The following is a 13570-nucleotide window of genomic DNA, read 5'->3' as shown; positions in this document are numbered from 1 at the left end:
GATTTAACCATACAAAAATTTAAATGTCTAGGATATATCAATAGAAAGAAATTATTCTTCCTCATCTAGAAAAAAAATGGGCCAATTTTAATATCTGGCTCCAAAAGTAAAACACCACTACATGCAAAAAGCAAAAAATTTATATGTGTGAAGTCTTAGCTACAGTCATGACCTTAATAACTTACTGTACTTCCTGTACATTTAAAAGCCTTTTGTAGAATTTTGGAGAGGATTAGTAAGAAACAGAAACACACAAGCCATTTATTATGTGAAAAGGTTGAAATAGTTTAAAAAGTAATTCTTCAAAGTGACATTTTTGAATCCTGATTAGCTGGAAGAGGTCCTAGCTTATGTTACAGAAGAAGTGGTTTGGGCATGTAGATTTAAGTAAGGAAGAGCATTATCTGTTGTTCTGCCTAGTTCAGCCTCCTTTGCATCATGCATGTCACTCTGAATACTGCAGAGTTGCATTTGATCCATAAATGGTTTAGTCTGAAGCAAAATTGTACACATTGATACACATGATACACAAATTAATTTTAGGTTATGCAAGTTACACCACTATGCCTCAACATCAAATTGAAGCAGACCTTGACTGAAACTCCTTCTTCATTTTCATGGTGTCATTAGGGAAATATGGAACAAACAGAGCTTTATTCAGAAAAACCCTTTAGTGTAATGTGAATCTTCCCAATGCTCAGACAAAATCCATAAAATATACTTTGAAAGAAAAAAGTAACTTTATAAGGAGCACCACCAAAAAGGAAAGCCATGAAGAACACAAGGACTTCCCTGTACCTGGCAGATCACAAAAACAAAGTTTCTTTTTGCACTAAACATTACTGTATTTATATAAATGCAGCCAGTAAAGCACAAAAGGGATAAAGAAGAGAAGAAGATGGATTGGGAACACTTAACTCTGCACTTAAGAAAATTACAGGGAAAATAACAGATTTCAGTATTTCAGTACCTAGTACTCCTGCATTTAGCTGCACCTCCAACTAAATCTATAATCAGAAAACAGGCTGAAAAGACACATAGGAAAGAGAGTTGCAGAATAACTTGCTAGAGAGTACTTTTATATCTCATGAAAACAATGCCTTGCAATGAGCTGTATTTTCAGGCAGAAATAAAAGCTTGTAGAATCACAGAATTGTCCAGGTGAGAAGGAACCTTGTCCAGCCTTCTGTGGGAAGGGGAGCATGGACAAGACTAGCACTCTGACTATACCCTCTTGAAAACCTCCAGCAACGCCCCCAGGGACACTGTTCCAACAAATGGTCAGTGCTTCTATGAAAATTTTCTTTCTTATCACAAAATGAAATCTCTCCCAGTGCAACGTGTTCCCATTACCCTTTGCCATGTGGCTCCTTGTGCATGGACCCCACTCCTCAAGCATCCCACCCCTCAGATTTCCCCTGACCGCCTCTTATGGTAGAAAAAAAGAGAAAATCCTGAACATTCTAGCTAAGCAATCTAGGTTACAAAACAGCTAGCCCGATTTTTTTGTTTTAATGAGGATCAATACAATAAAACAAGGTTTTTTGTTTGCTTTCCGTTTTACATCTATATGAGAAACAGATGCACACTGCAAACACTCCCCTTTAAAGGCTGGAAAACCCGACCTCAGGGGGATTAGCCATGTCCACCTCTATTAAACACTGAGAAATGGAAAAAAAAGAACAAGCCCACTCTGCAACCCCTGGCCTCCACCTGCTTCCTTCGCCCGTGGCTGACAACCATGGGAGAGAAGGGATGGAAGAGATTCCAGGGAAGTGATTCTTCACCTGTACTCAGCCCTGGTGAGGCCACACCTTGAGTGCTGTGTCCAGTTCTGGGCTCCTCAGCTCAGGAAGGACATTGAGGTGCGGGAGTGAGTCCAGACAGACAATGGAGCGATGGAGCTGGTGAAGGGTCTGGCACACAAATCCTGTGCGGAGCAGCTGAGGGAGCTGTGGGTGTTCAGCCTGGAGAAAAGCAGCGGAGCCTCCCCTCTCACCAGGGAGACCTCGCTGCTCTCTACAGCTGCCTGAAAGGAGGGTGTATTTCAAGTGACAGGACAAGAGAACGTAGTCTTAACCTGTGCCAGGAGAGGTCCGGGTTGGACATTAGAATTTCTTCACCGAAGGAGTGACTAGACACTGGAATGTGCTGCCCAGGGAGGTGGTGGAGTCACCATCCCGGGAGGTGTTTAAGGCTGGACGTGGCACTTAGTGTCACACTCTGGTTGACACGGTGGTGTTCGGTCATGGATTGGATTCGGTGATCTCAGAGATCCTTTCCAACCTAACTCATCCTGTGATTCCGTGATTCTGTAATTTTGTAATTTTGTAACTCTGTAATCACCGCCCTGCGCGCGCTCGCGCCTCCAGTGCCTCAGGCGGGCGCGCGCCGCTCCCGCCCATCGCCTCACAGGCCCCGCCCGCCCCCGCGCGCCCGAGCACGCGCAGGGCTGCCAGCGCGCGCGGGCGTGGGCGCGCGGTGGGCGTGGCCAAACGAGGCGGACCGGCAGCCTCGGAGCCGGTGGGCGTGGCCACACAGGCGGCTGTGCGGCAGGGGCGTGGTCAGATGTGGGGGCGTGGCCAGACATGGGGGCGCGGCCGACGGGCGCGGCGGGGTCAGGGAGGCGGGGAAGGCGGCCGGGCGGGCGCGGGGACAGGGACAGGGTGGGCATCGACGGGAGCTGTCGCCACCGGCACCGGGAGGGCGCTGGCCATGGACGCCACCACGCTGGAGCTGGACGCGGTGAAGTTCGCGAAGCTGGCGGTGCAGCGGGACCAGAGCGGGCGCTACCAGGAAGCGGTCTTCTACTACAAGGTACGGCGGGGACGCGCCGGTTCCCTCGGGGCGCCGCTGTCTCCTTCCCGCGCGATGCTCTTGAGCTGCCGAAGGGTTCGCGCTCCTCCCTTGGCCCCGCCGAGGGCCGGAGAGGAGTGCTCGGCACCCCCGCGGCCCGGCGCGGCCCTGCAGGCGAAGGGAGACGCGCTGGGTCAGCGCGGCCGCCCCCGCCCTCCCCCGGCGGGTGTGCCCCGGGAGCGAGCTCGGCCCGGGGAAGGTGAGGCGGTGCCTGCCGAGACGAGAGCGGAAGGCCGTGCGTGAGCGTCGAAAGTTTGTCAGTCTTCGGGGGAGCCGCGTCCTTCAGGGCGGGTTGCGAAACGCCTTTAGCCTGCGTCCTGTTTTTAGGTGGGAACGAGCACTGCCCGGGCGCTGATGTTTACCGACAGGCTTAGGGGAAGCGCTGCAGGTACTCGGCTTAAAAAATGGGAACGGGCGCTTCTTCCAGCTGCTGGAGACACAGCCCCTTCAGTGCTGCTGGGAAGATTCATCGTAACCCGAAAACGTCTCTGCCCCGCTGGTTTTACACGTTCGTTCCTGGCCTCTCCCCAAACCCTGCCAAGCCAGAAAGACTGATCCGTTTTATGCTGGGCATTTTGGAGAACCACAAGTGGGCATGTTGCCGCTTCTGGGTGTGCAGCTGGAAGCGGCTCTCTTGTACAGTGACCAAATAAATAGAGAGGTCTGTGGTGAAATACAAGATGCTCAGCAGTAAGGCAGCTTCAGATCACAAGCTATCAGTGACAGGTTTTTACCGTCGTGTGAATATTCTTTCCGTTAGGGACCAGATTTTATTGTTTCAGTCGAGTTTCAGGTTGGTGTAGCTAAGGGTATAATGAGGTTGATTCAGTGTCTTACTCAATATGTGTAAGTTTACAACTAGTATTTAGTAGTTTTTGTGCAACTGTTAGGCATTTTTCACATATGTAGATTGTGTCATTTTGTTGTTTTATGTGTCATAAAGTTTCATTAAAGTTCCATATGGCATTGACTTCTCACCTGCGAGAAGCCTCTTTGAAGACTTTGTTTATCCTTATCACAGTAATCTTTCTACAGATTCCATTATCCTGACAAAGTGATTCTCTTCCAATAATTTGTTCAGGGATCTGTAGCTGGCCTTTTATTTCATGAGTACAAGGTGTCTGAGAAATGTTTATAAAGCACAGTGTTAATATCTTGGTGACCTATGCATGTAAGTGTGAAAGAATAGGAAGAAGAGTCTTTTTTTCTTTTTTTAAAACCCAGTTGTTAATTTTTAGAGGGCTAAATTTATATATGTAAACTTTATATATGCAAAATTTTTAGTTGCCCATAATAGCACTGATAAACTCTGTGTTCATCAGGAGTGGTGTGTGTGCATGGTCTGATAACCATGTGCAGTACTGCTTTAGTACCATGTACCTCTCCTTTTATCTGCCAGAAATTACTCAGTGCTATTCAGAATGAAAGTATCTTTTTGTGCAAATAGTCACCCCTGTATGCTTTTGAAAATACATCTGTGTGGAAAATCTTTTTCACATGCTGTATACAGGTGATATTCTTGCTAAGTGGAAAAATGCACCCCTGGCAGTCTTGGTGCACTTGAAGCTACACAAGACAAGAGGGTAACCTAGATATGTTTGGCTTTCCAGATGTTGCCTGTAGAATCACTGCTATGTTAGATTATACAAAATAATTACAGAATGTCACTTATTATTTCAGGGATATTTTATTTATTTATTCTAGCACAGTAGAAATAAGCCCTGGCCTGTTACCAGCTTTCTTATCAACTGCTCTAAGAAGTTCAGAGCCCACTGGGGCAATTACTAAGCATGTGGGAAAGCTTGGGTACTGAACTGGCTTCTGCAGGGACTCAACCTTAAGGATGAAATATGGAAAATGCTACAGTTGGTGCCACAGACAACACCAAAATGTGTGAATGGAGTTCCTATGGTTAGCAAGTGTGCTTGGCTTCCTGCTGCCATGTAACTTTGATAGATGCCTGGAGGAGTGCTGCATGTGAGCCAGCTTCGGGCAGCTTGCTAATTAATGGTGCTCTGCAGAAATGTCAGGATCATATTTGGACACCGATGACTTCAGCCAAAACTGCTGAAGGCTGTTGCTAAGTCTGGCTGTTGACCAGCTGTTAGCAGCTTGCAGACTGATGAGCTGTAGTTAGCTTAGTGTGACTGTGGCACACTACTCATGACAAACAGTAGTGACATTGGAGAGATCATAAATGCTAAGTCTGAATTGCACATCCATCTGGTCACTGGAAACAGCTGGCATGCTGGCTCTACAAGCACTCTCAACTGCTTCAGTCCTTTGCAGATTTGGTTTATAAAAGATTGTTTCCATTATGTTTACATCTTAAAACCAGGCAAAAATAATTGTGCTTGACATCACAGAAGCAACGTGAATTATACACTGGTTTTGTAGCACTGGTTTGGAAATCCACATTTGTTCTTTGCATCATATGTAGACCACATACCTTTGTGATACAGCACCTGTTTTGTCAGTCTGTACTTGCAGTATGTCACAGACAAATATACTCATCACTTGAGCACACAGCTGTAGTGCACTTTTTTCTCCTGCAAAAAATAGTTGTGTGCTAGACCTTAATGGTAGTTAATTGCTACATATAAATGGTACTTCTGCTTACCTTTCAGTGGCTGTGGATGTTTTGTGTGATGTAGTATGGAGATGGATGCTGGCAGGGAGCATGCAGTACTTGGTTCTGTGATGTTTCTCACTGAAAATTTATCCTAATAACAAATACAGGCTGTGTCAAGATCAGTTTTAAGTTTGGGCAAACTAAACAGATGGGTATGGGAGCAAACTGCTAAGCTTGACCAAAATAATGGCCATAAAACACACAAGGGAGCCCTGGCCATGCATCTGTGCTTGCCCTGTGCGGGGCAGCCTCTCTGAGCACCCTCTCTGAGAAGCACTAGTTACTCTTCTGCTTTCTGCCTTCTTCTCTAGTTACTCTTCTGCTTTCTGCCTTTCCAGCCTGCCTGCTACCCCACCACCTCCTCTCCTCTGCTGCTGGTGGGAAGGCAAGCACTGCCACAAAACTGAGGGGTTTTCCGTGTCAATAATGGGGACAAAACAAGGTTTCTGTCCTCATTTTTGTGGGGTGACAAATGTTGATTCTCCGTATGATTTGGAGACTGTGTCAGCTCTGGCTATTTATTGCAATCCTGCCAAACCTTACGTGTTTTTGATAAATTCAGTGAAGGGATAGACAGCTTATGCAACTGAAGGCGTTTTTTCTTAATAGATTTGTACAGGATGGAAAAAGCCTTAATGTGGGTAACATACTGTGCTTCTGAGCCAGAGGCCTGTGCTCCCTCCTGGAAGCAGACTTCCACCCACTGTTTTGTGTATATACAAACATTGAAGAAAACAAGTTGGAGAAACTAGGAAGCCTCACATCTGTAGATGTTCCAGATTGGATAGCTTTATCTGAGTAATAATAATTCTAAAAAATACTCTCTAAACAAAAATTCTTGGCATTTGATTTTAAAAAGCTTATATATTTATTTACTTTTGTTATTACCAGATTAAATGCAAATAACTGGAATAGCTACTTTTTTCTCCTAACCTTAAATCCTCAGCTTTGAAGCCAAACTGATTTCAGTGCATGCTTGAAGAGTTTTACTTAAAATCTCCTAATTTCATACATTACTATATAAACAGGCCTAAGATCTGATCTTACAGATTTTCTGAATGTTTTTATAGTCTTATAGGTTGTCCCAGATGTGAGAAATTAAACATGATCTAGCTTATAACTTGAAACTTTTTCTTTTGAGCAGAATTTCCCTGCAGCCACTGAGTCTTTTTGCAGATGTAAGGGCTTGCTTTCATGCAACTCGTGGCTGCTGTGGGCCCGCTGTTTATGGTAAGTAATTTTCTAGGCAGCAAACATTAACTTTGTCTCCAATTCTTCTCCCTGCAGGAAGCTGCACAAGCCTTGATTTATGCTGGGATGGCTGGGTCCAACTTGGAAAATATTCAAGAAAAAATAAATGAGTACTTGGAGAGAGTTCAAGCTCTCCATTCAGCAGGTGGGTAAGGAGCTTTCTAATTAAACCTCTGCTTAAATTAATTGAGTGGAAAGTTGTTTGCTGCTGTGAAATACATCTCAATGGTGTTTGCTCTGTTTTTATTATTCTGATTTTCGTGTCCTTTGTGAAGAATCACAAATACAACGAGCCTATCAGTGCTTTGAATTCTGATACATCATAAATTAAGTGGAGCATGACTTTCTAAGGACTTGGGTGTGGGTGTTCTTTGCTTTTAAATATTCTGAGGGACCACATCTGCAGAGTAAATGTGAGAAAGGTCATTAATAAAAGTATTAAGTGATGGACACCTAAGTATATTATTATAGATGATGTATTTTCACAAATGATGCAATATTTTACATAATTAAGCATTCTTGTTCTCCATGTAGTGCGAAAGAGATTTTACTTACATTATTTCAAATCTGAAATATCCTGGGAGCTAACCTTTGCTCCAGGGAAGTGTGTTGGTGTTTCCTTGCCCATGCATAGATGTTTTTAGCAAAGTTTAGAAAGATTTTGTTACCAGACAGGAAATAGACATTCCCCATCTGATTAGAGCTGCTAGTATTTTGGTGACATGTTCAGGATGTGTTTACATGTCTGTTGCTATAGAAGGCTAAATACTGTCTTTTTCATTTAGTTCAATCACAGAAGACAGACCCTCTGAAGTCAAAACAACAGTTGGACTTGGAGCGTGCTCACTTCCTAGTTACTCAGGCTTTTGATGAAGATGATAAAGGCAATGCAGAAGAAGCTATAGAGTTGTACACAGAAGCAGTGGAACTCTGTTTGAAAACAGTATGTTAAGCTACAGGTTAACTTGGTGGAATTATGTGATGGTAAGAAATTCTTCCACTCTCACAAATGACTGACCCTTAAAGGCTGGCTTGAAAATGGAGTACCTGTATTTGTAAAAACTACCTTTTAAAATTTTTTTGTTTGTTTCACTGTTTTTGGGGGCGTTTTTTTAGTGTTTCTTCCCGTCTTTGTTATGTTGCTATACAACACTGTAAATTTATGGGGACTTGTCATTTATGTGGATTTTTTTTCTGAACTGGATTATACTAAAAGCTAGAAATATTCTGGAATATTTTTCGTGTTGGTTTTTGCCCTGGAGCAAATACCACAAAAACAGAAATTAAAAACTGTTAAAAATGAAGATGACTTGCCAGTGTGTCAGCTGTATTAATTTCTGACTGCATTAAAGGAAGTCATTTAAGGGAAATTTGTGTGTGTAACATTTTCTGAAGACATAACAGTCTACTGATGTCAAAACCATTAAAAATACTATTTGATTACTCAAGTGTTGAATACTAAAGCTGTTATGAGTGAATTCAGTTCACACTGCAATTAATAAGGATGAATTGGCCATTACATAAACAATTAAGAATATAATTACAGGTACTACTTTTCTCCCTTAAGTCCAGTTGCCTTAACTAACTCATTGCAAGAAGAGCTCACCATCATAATGTAACTCCACCAAGTCTGTTTTTCTTTTTCTCTTCTTTTCAATGTTAAAATGTAAATATATTTGTGGGTTGGTGAGGGGGTTATGTTACTGTTGCTACATGCTTGAGTAAATCCTTTCCTCTGAATTATGTTAACAGGTTTTACCTAGGCTAAAACCCCTGGTGGTACAGTGTAACTAGATCAAGAGTTAGTAGAGCTGCTCTAGTTTTTCCACTTGAGCTGTTGGAGCAGAACATTTTCAGTCTATTACATAACATTTACTGCAGCAGCATGCTCCTTTTTCTCTGCTGTGTTCCTCCTTCTTTTGTGTCAGTGCATGCAAATATTACTGAAGTCAGTCTGAAAATATCTCATATTAACAACTGCATTTATTGGGTATTTCATTAGGTACAAGATACTGCTGAAGTTTCTTTTAATCTTGACTAGCATATTCTTTTGTTGACATGATGGTAAGGTTTGTCCCTTGGGGTGACCCAAAAGTCCTTTCTTCTTCCCAGGATGAAAGGAGATTTAAGGGACTCTGCTATCTTGAAGCTTTACTCCCATCTTTCTCCTCAGTATATTCAGGGGAGAGATTTGTTTCTTCCTTACCCTTGAAGTACTCAGAGAGCAGCTGTTACTCTCTTCTGTGGCTGATTCCTAGATGAGTGTGCCGGTGTTCCATCTCCATTACTTACCTTCATAAATCTTTTAAAGTGTTTTCCAACCAGGAACCCCAGAGTGTTATTTGTTTGCAAATGAAATTAGTTCCTTACAGAGGGTGTTTCTAGTTTTGTTTCTTGGGGTGAAAGTAGATTGCTTTTTGTATCCTCAGCTGACATCCCTGACCTGAAATAATTGGTCAAGGCACAAAGCTAGAACCTGAAACCTGCTTTTGGGTGCCACAGGGGAGGCCACACCTTGTGTTGTGCCTTCTGCAGATTGTTTGGCTGCAGAAGCTATGCTTCATCTGTAAGGAAGACAGAAGTCTAAACTGTCATAAATGACCTCCCAAATGGGAACAGAAGCTAACACTCTTCACATCACTGTCACCCTGTCCTAGGTTATTTTATGCCTTTGATTGCAAGTTAAAAATGTTGTTCTTGCACCACTATGCTAGTTGTTTGAAAACAAACTTGTTTTGTGAAAGTAAACATTTAAAATCTTTTTTCTAAGTTACCATGATAATTTTAACACATTCAGGGAAAAGAATTAGAACACATCCAAGCTCAGCAGTATATGCAGCATTTTGTTATGTCTTCTTTCTGCCAATAGTGTTTTAATACAATTAATTATTCTGGCAATTCTTTTTGTGTATGGACTGTTTTCCATGCTGAAGAATTTTAGACATAACTTCCATTCTGTCAAAATTTCACTAGAACAGCAAAATGGTATTTGCTTACACAGTATTTTTTTATGTTGAGTTTAAAAAACAAAACAACAACAAACAAAGCAAAGTATTTGCTCATTTCAAAAAGAGAATTGGAATAAATAGCTAGTTACTCTTTGCTGTAATCTAGAAGTATGACAACTGAGCTTTTGAAACGTGTTGGTGGTTTTTGGATGTGTAGATTTTTCTTTAATTTTGCACTTTAGGCTACTGAAACCTCAGAAGCAGGACTCCAGTCCAAACTGAAACAGCTGGCTCGACAAGCACTGGATAGGTGAGTACTGCTAATGTTAGTAAACATACTAATGTTAGTAAACATATTTGCTGTCAGTTCTGAGTGCACCCTTTGAGTTGGATTCTCAGTCTAACGTGTCTGTGTGGATCCTGTGTACACTAAGCTCCTTGCAGAGTTCACCTTGGAGCCAGTTGCCAGCTGCTTCACTGCTGAATTTGGCAGCTGTTGTGCCAACCCTCTGGGAATCTTGGGATATGCAGAATTAGGAAAGGACTGTGTGCTTGTTAGAACAAATGCAGTACTTCAGAGATATAATCCAGTGTACTATAATTGGCCTCTATAAAAGATGCTGAGTTCACCTAGCATGAAGTCAAGGTGTCAGTGTCCCTCCATAAGGAAGACAGCTTGGAAACTGGGGAACATTTTTCTCTACAATAGCAATCTAATTAGCAAATGTGTAGTGAAATCTCTAAAACAATTTACACAAGTATAAGGTCAATATACCTCTTTTTAAATCAGCTCTATGATGGTGAATCCCAGGCTGTGTTGGGCTAAGTTTCAGTATAAACTGGGTTTTAGCACTTCTCACTCTGTGTTCAGAAAAAAATCCCAATGTTTTGCATGTGTGTGACTGTCCAGAAGCTTAATGCAGCAGTAACAAAATATGGCTCCTGCATACACAGTGTTCAAGCAGTTGAAAGTCTGGGTTGTGAGAATGCCCATGGGTTTTACTACTCTTGTACCAGCTAGACAAAATAAAGCAGGAAGGTATGAGAGGATGCAGATCAGTTTTTTTCTGTGTGTTTCAGTGATCTTGTTCTGAGATTCCGCATAATGAACACTTACACAAATTCTCCTATTAGCATAATTTAGAAGCAATAAAAATCTGATGAGTTCTGTCAACTGAAATGAGTTGGAAATGCTGTATTTTAATTGATTAAATAATGGAAAAATAAAGAAGTACCAGCATCAGAAATCGATTTTTGTTTTTTGGAAGAAGTAGTGTGGGTCTACTGGGGCATTTGCTCATTCCATTTAACATATGTGGGAACATGAACAAAGAAAATCAATAATTGAACTGTAATTATATCTTTATCACTGTTGTAAAGAAAATACATTCTTTATTTGCTTTAGAGCAGAAGCACTGAAGGAATCTATGTCAAAGTCATCTCAGAAAGAAAAGTCAAATGCAGCCAAACCAAATCAGCCAGTCAGAACATTCTTTCCATTGGGACCTGATTTTTCTTTAAATGATAAACCACAGACAATCAGAGCAGTACAAGCTAGTGAATCTCAAGGTCAGAGATACACTGCAGAGGAGATTGAAGTACTCAGGTAAGTCTAAGATTTTCCAAAATGAGTTCATGGAAGGTCTGACTCTGAAAAGCCAAAGTGCAGAGTTGTTATTATAGATTGTACAACTGCTACTTCACTGGAAATAAAACGAGCATAATATATTACTCTGCCTTCTATTCCATCCAGTTCCTTTTACTTTGATTTTTATTATAGGTGAAATAAGCTACAAATAATTTATAAAACCATTAACCTAAATTGTGACTTTTGAAAACTATCAAATAGATAATGTTCAAGAGGTAGTGATCTTGTTTTCAGAAGCACTGTGTATTACTAGTTTTTAAAAACTTATTTCATTGTTAACTTCTGCAAGGTAATCTTCAGAAGATGATTGATAAGTTTGTAGCTCTTCTTTTTTGTTGTTTTTCTTCTGACTTGCAGGAAGACTTCAAAGATTAATGGCATTGAATATGTACCTTTCATGAGTGTTGATCTGAGGGAACGTTTTGCCTTCCCTATGCCTTTTTCGTAAGTATGCTTCAGTTACTGAGCTTCAGTTTTGTTTTTCAAAACTTTTCCATATTTGGTATTTCTGTATTTTCTTTTTCAGGGTTTAAAATCATTTGCATAGGGTTTTAAGCATGATTCAGGCAGAGATATTTAAATACTACCACTTCCTTCTTCCACTTTGAACTTAAAACTTTATTGTAAGCTGATCCTGCTCTGTAGTGCTTTTGCACTTGTGTCTTCAAGCCTATAAGGATAATATTATATTTGGCTTTTTGGATTATTGGGCTGGGCTGGCAGCTTGAGTCTGTTTTCTGATGCTGCTCCATGCTAATGAGTTTAGCTCTGTTGCCTGTAAAATGCAGGTCATAGCTGTTTCTTCTGTAAAGGGCTATTCCAAATAGGAGTGATATAAAACAGCTAGATTTTCATTCATAAGCAATAATAATAAGTTAAGATGATACAGCCATAGTAGACAAAGACATTTGGGGTTGGTTGATTTTTTTTTTTCTTTTTAACATTTTTTCCTTTTTCCCCCTTAAAAATCACCAACTTCAAAGCAGTGTTCCTTGGAATTGTTTTACAGCTTTATAATTGCTCTGTGCATATTTTGCACCATTTATCTGACATATTTAAGACTGCACATACCATAAAAAGCTCTTCAAAACTATTGATTAATTTCTACTTTTTTTCTCTCTTAAATCTAGCGATAAGTGTGGGAAGCTACCATTATCCCCCAAACAGAAAGCAATGTTTGCCAAGTGGGTGAGACCAGATGACATAACAAATAACCCTACGATGATCTACACCGTATCAAGTTTCAGCATAAAGCAGGTAAACTGTTCCCAAGGAAAAATGTGCTAGTGGTTTATCATGGGGGACCTTGTTCAAAAAGGAATCCCCAAATGTGAGAGTGCTTTCCTTGACTCCTATGAGGTTAAATAAATGGAAAAAATTTTGTTCTGTAGGGGCCTCGTGTCAGCAAGCATACATTTTCTGCCTCTTTAATAGTGGCTTTGCTTCTTTTGGTTTAAATCCTTCTCTTTTGAAGGGAATTACTAACTGACTGTTTTCCTTCCCTCCACACACTGCATTCATCTCTCAGTATCTGACTTATTACTAAATGTCCTCACTGGTTTTCTTCTCTTTGCAGACAATAGTGTCAGATTGTTCTTTCGTGGCGTCACTAGCTATCAGTGCAGCATATGAAAGAAGATACAACAAAAAATTGATCACGAGGTAAGTAGCTGTTGCTTTTCAGATTTAATACTGCTGAGCTTTTGCAATATGTTCTGTGACAACTGTACACAGTCAAAACCAGCATTTGTTTCACCTTCATCTCCCTTGGACTTGAGGTTTCAGCGCTTCTAAGCTGGAAGCCACCTTTATATTGAAACAAAGGGTTTTAAGTCTAACAGCAAAAAGCTGTTAGACAAACATTCCTAATAAAAATTTTGGGTCAAAATTGGGAACAGATCATGAATTTATTCACCATAGATGTGTTCAAAGAAACAACAGTTTTCAGACTTTATATATGCTCTAATATCCAAGATTTTTTATAGATCCTCCCAAAAGTCTACCCAATTTATTGCATCATGGTATAGGTGTTTTGTTTCTTTTATTACTACCAGAACATCTCATCTATCTTTGTTTAATGGATAACCCAAGTTTTATCCAGCCAAGCAGCACTTTATTAAATTTGCTGTCCTGGTTAGACAATTACCATTGATTAAGTTTTCTGAGGTGTAACAATCCTATGAAGTGGCTCCCTTATTGTACCTGCAGTGTATTAATCTGGTTTTCTGGGGTGTA

The 13570-nt window shown here is 41.0% G+C and overlaps 1 protein-coding gene across 2 annotated transcripts in view; it reads left to right on the top strand.

Moving 5' to 3' along the window:
- Positions 1-2641: 2641 nt before the first annotated feature.
- Positions 2642-13570, top strand: part of CAPN7 (calpain 7) — a 29326-nt gene continuing 18397 nt past the window's right edge. Inside the window, exons 1-8 of one of the 2 annotated variants that reach the window (XM_030966386.1) lie at positions 2642-2817; positions 6776-6884; positions 7525-7682; positions 9930-9997; positions 11093-11293; positions 11693-11779; positions 12466-12592; positions 12912-12997. In XM_030966386.1, coding sequence (XP_030822246.1) covers positions 2716-2817; positions 6776-6884; positions 7525-7682; positions 9930-9997; positions 11093-11293; positions 11693-11779; positions 12466-12592; positions 12912-12997 — 938 coding nt within the window. In that variant the 5' untranslated portion in view covers positions 2642-2715. Of the gene's footprint in view, positions 2818-6775; positions 6885-7524; positions 7724-9929; positions 9998-11092; positions 11294-11692; positions 11780-12465; positions 12593-12911; positions 12998-13570 lie in introns of those variants that run through there. The other variant, XM_030966392.1, reaches the window with a different exon arrangement.

The sequence above is a fragment of the Camarhynchus parvulus genome, chromosome 2 (assembly GCF_901933205.1).
Source record: "Camarhynchus parvulus chromosome 2, STF_HiC, whole genome shotgun sequence".
Classification (NCBI taxonomy): domain Eukaryota; kingdom Metazoa; phylum Chordata; class Aves; order Passeriformes; family Thraupidae; genus Camarhynchus; species Camarhynchus parvulus.
The sequence above is the reverse complement of the archived record's forward strand: the minus strand, read 5'-3'. Positions and strand labels throughout refer to the sequence as shown.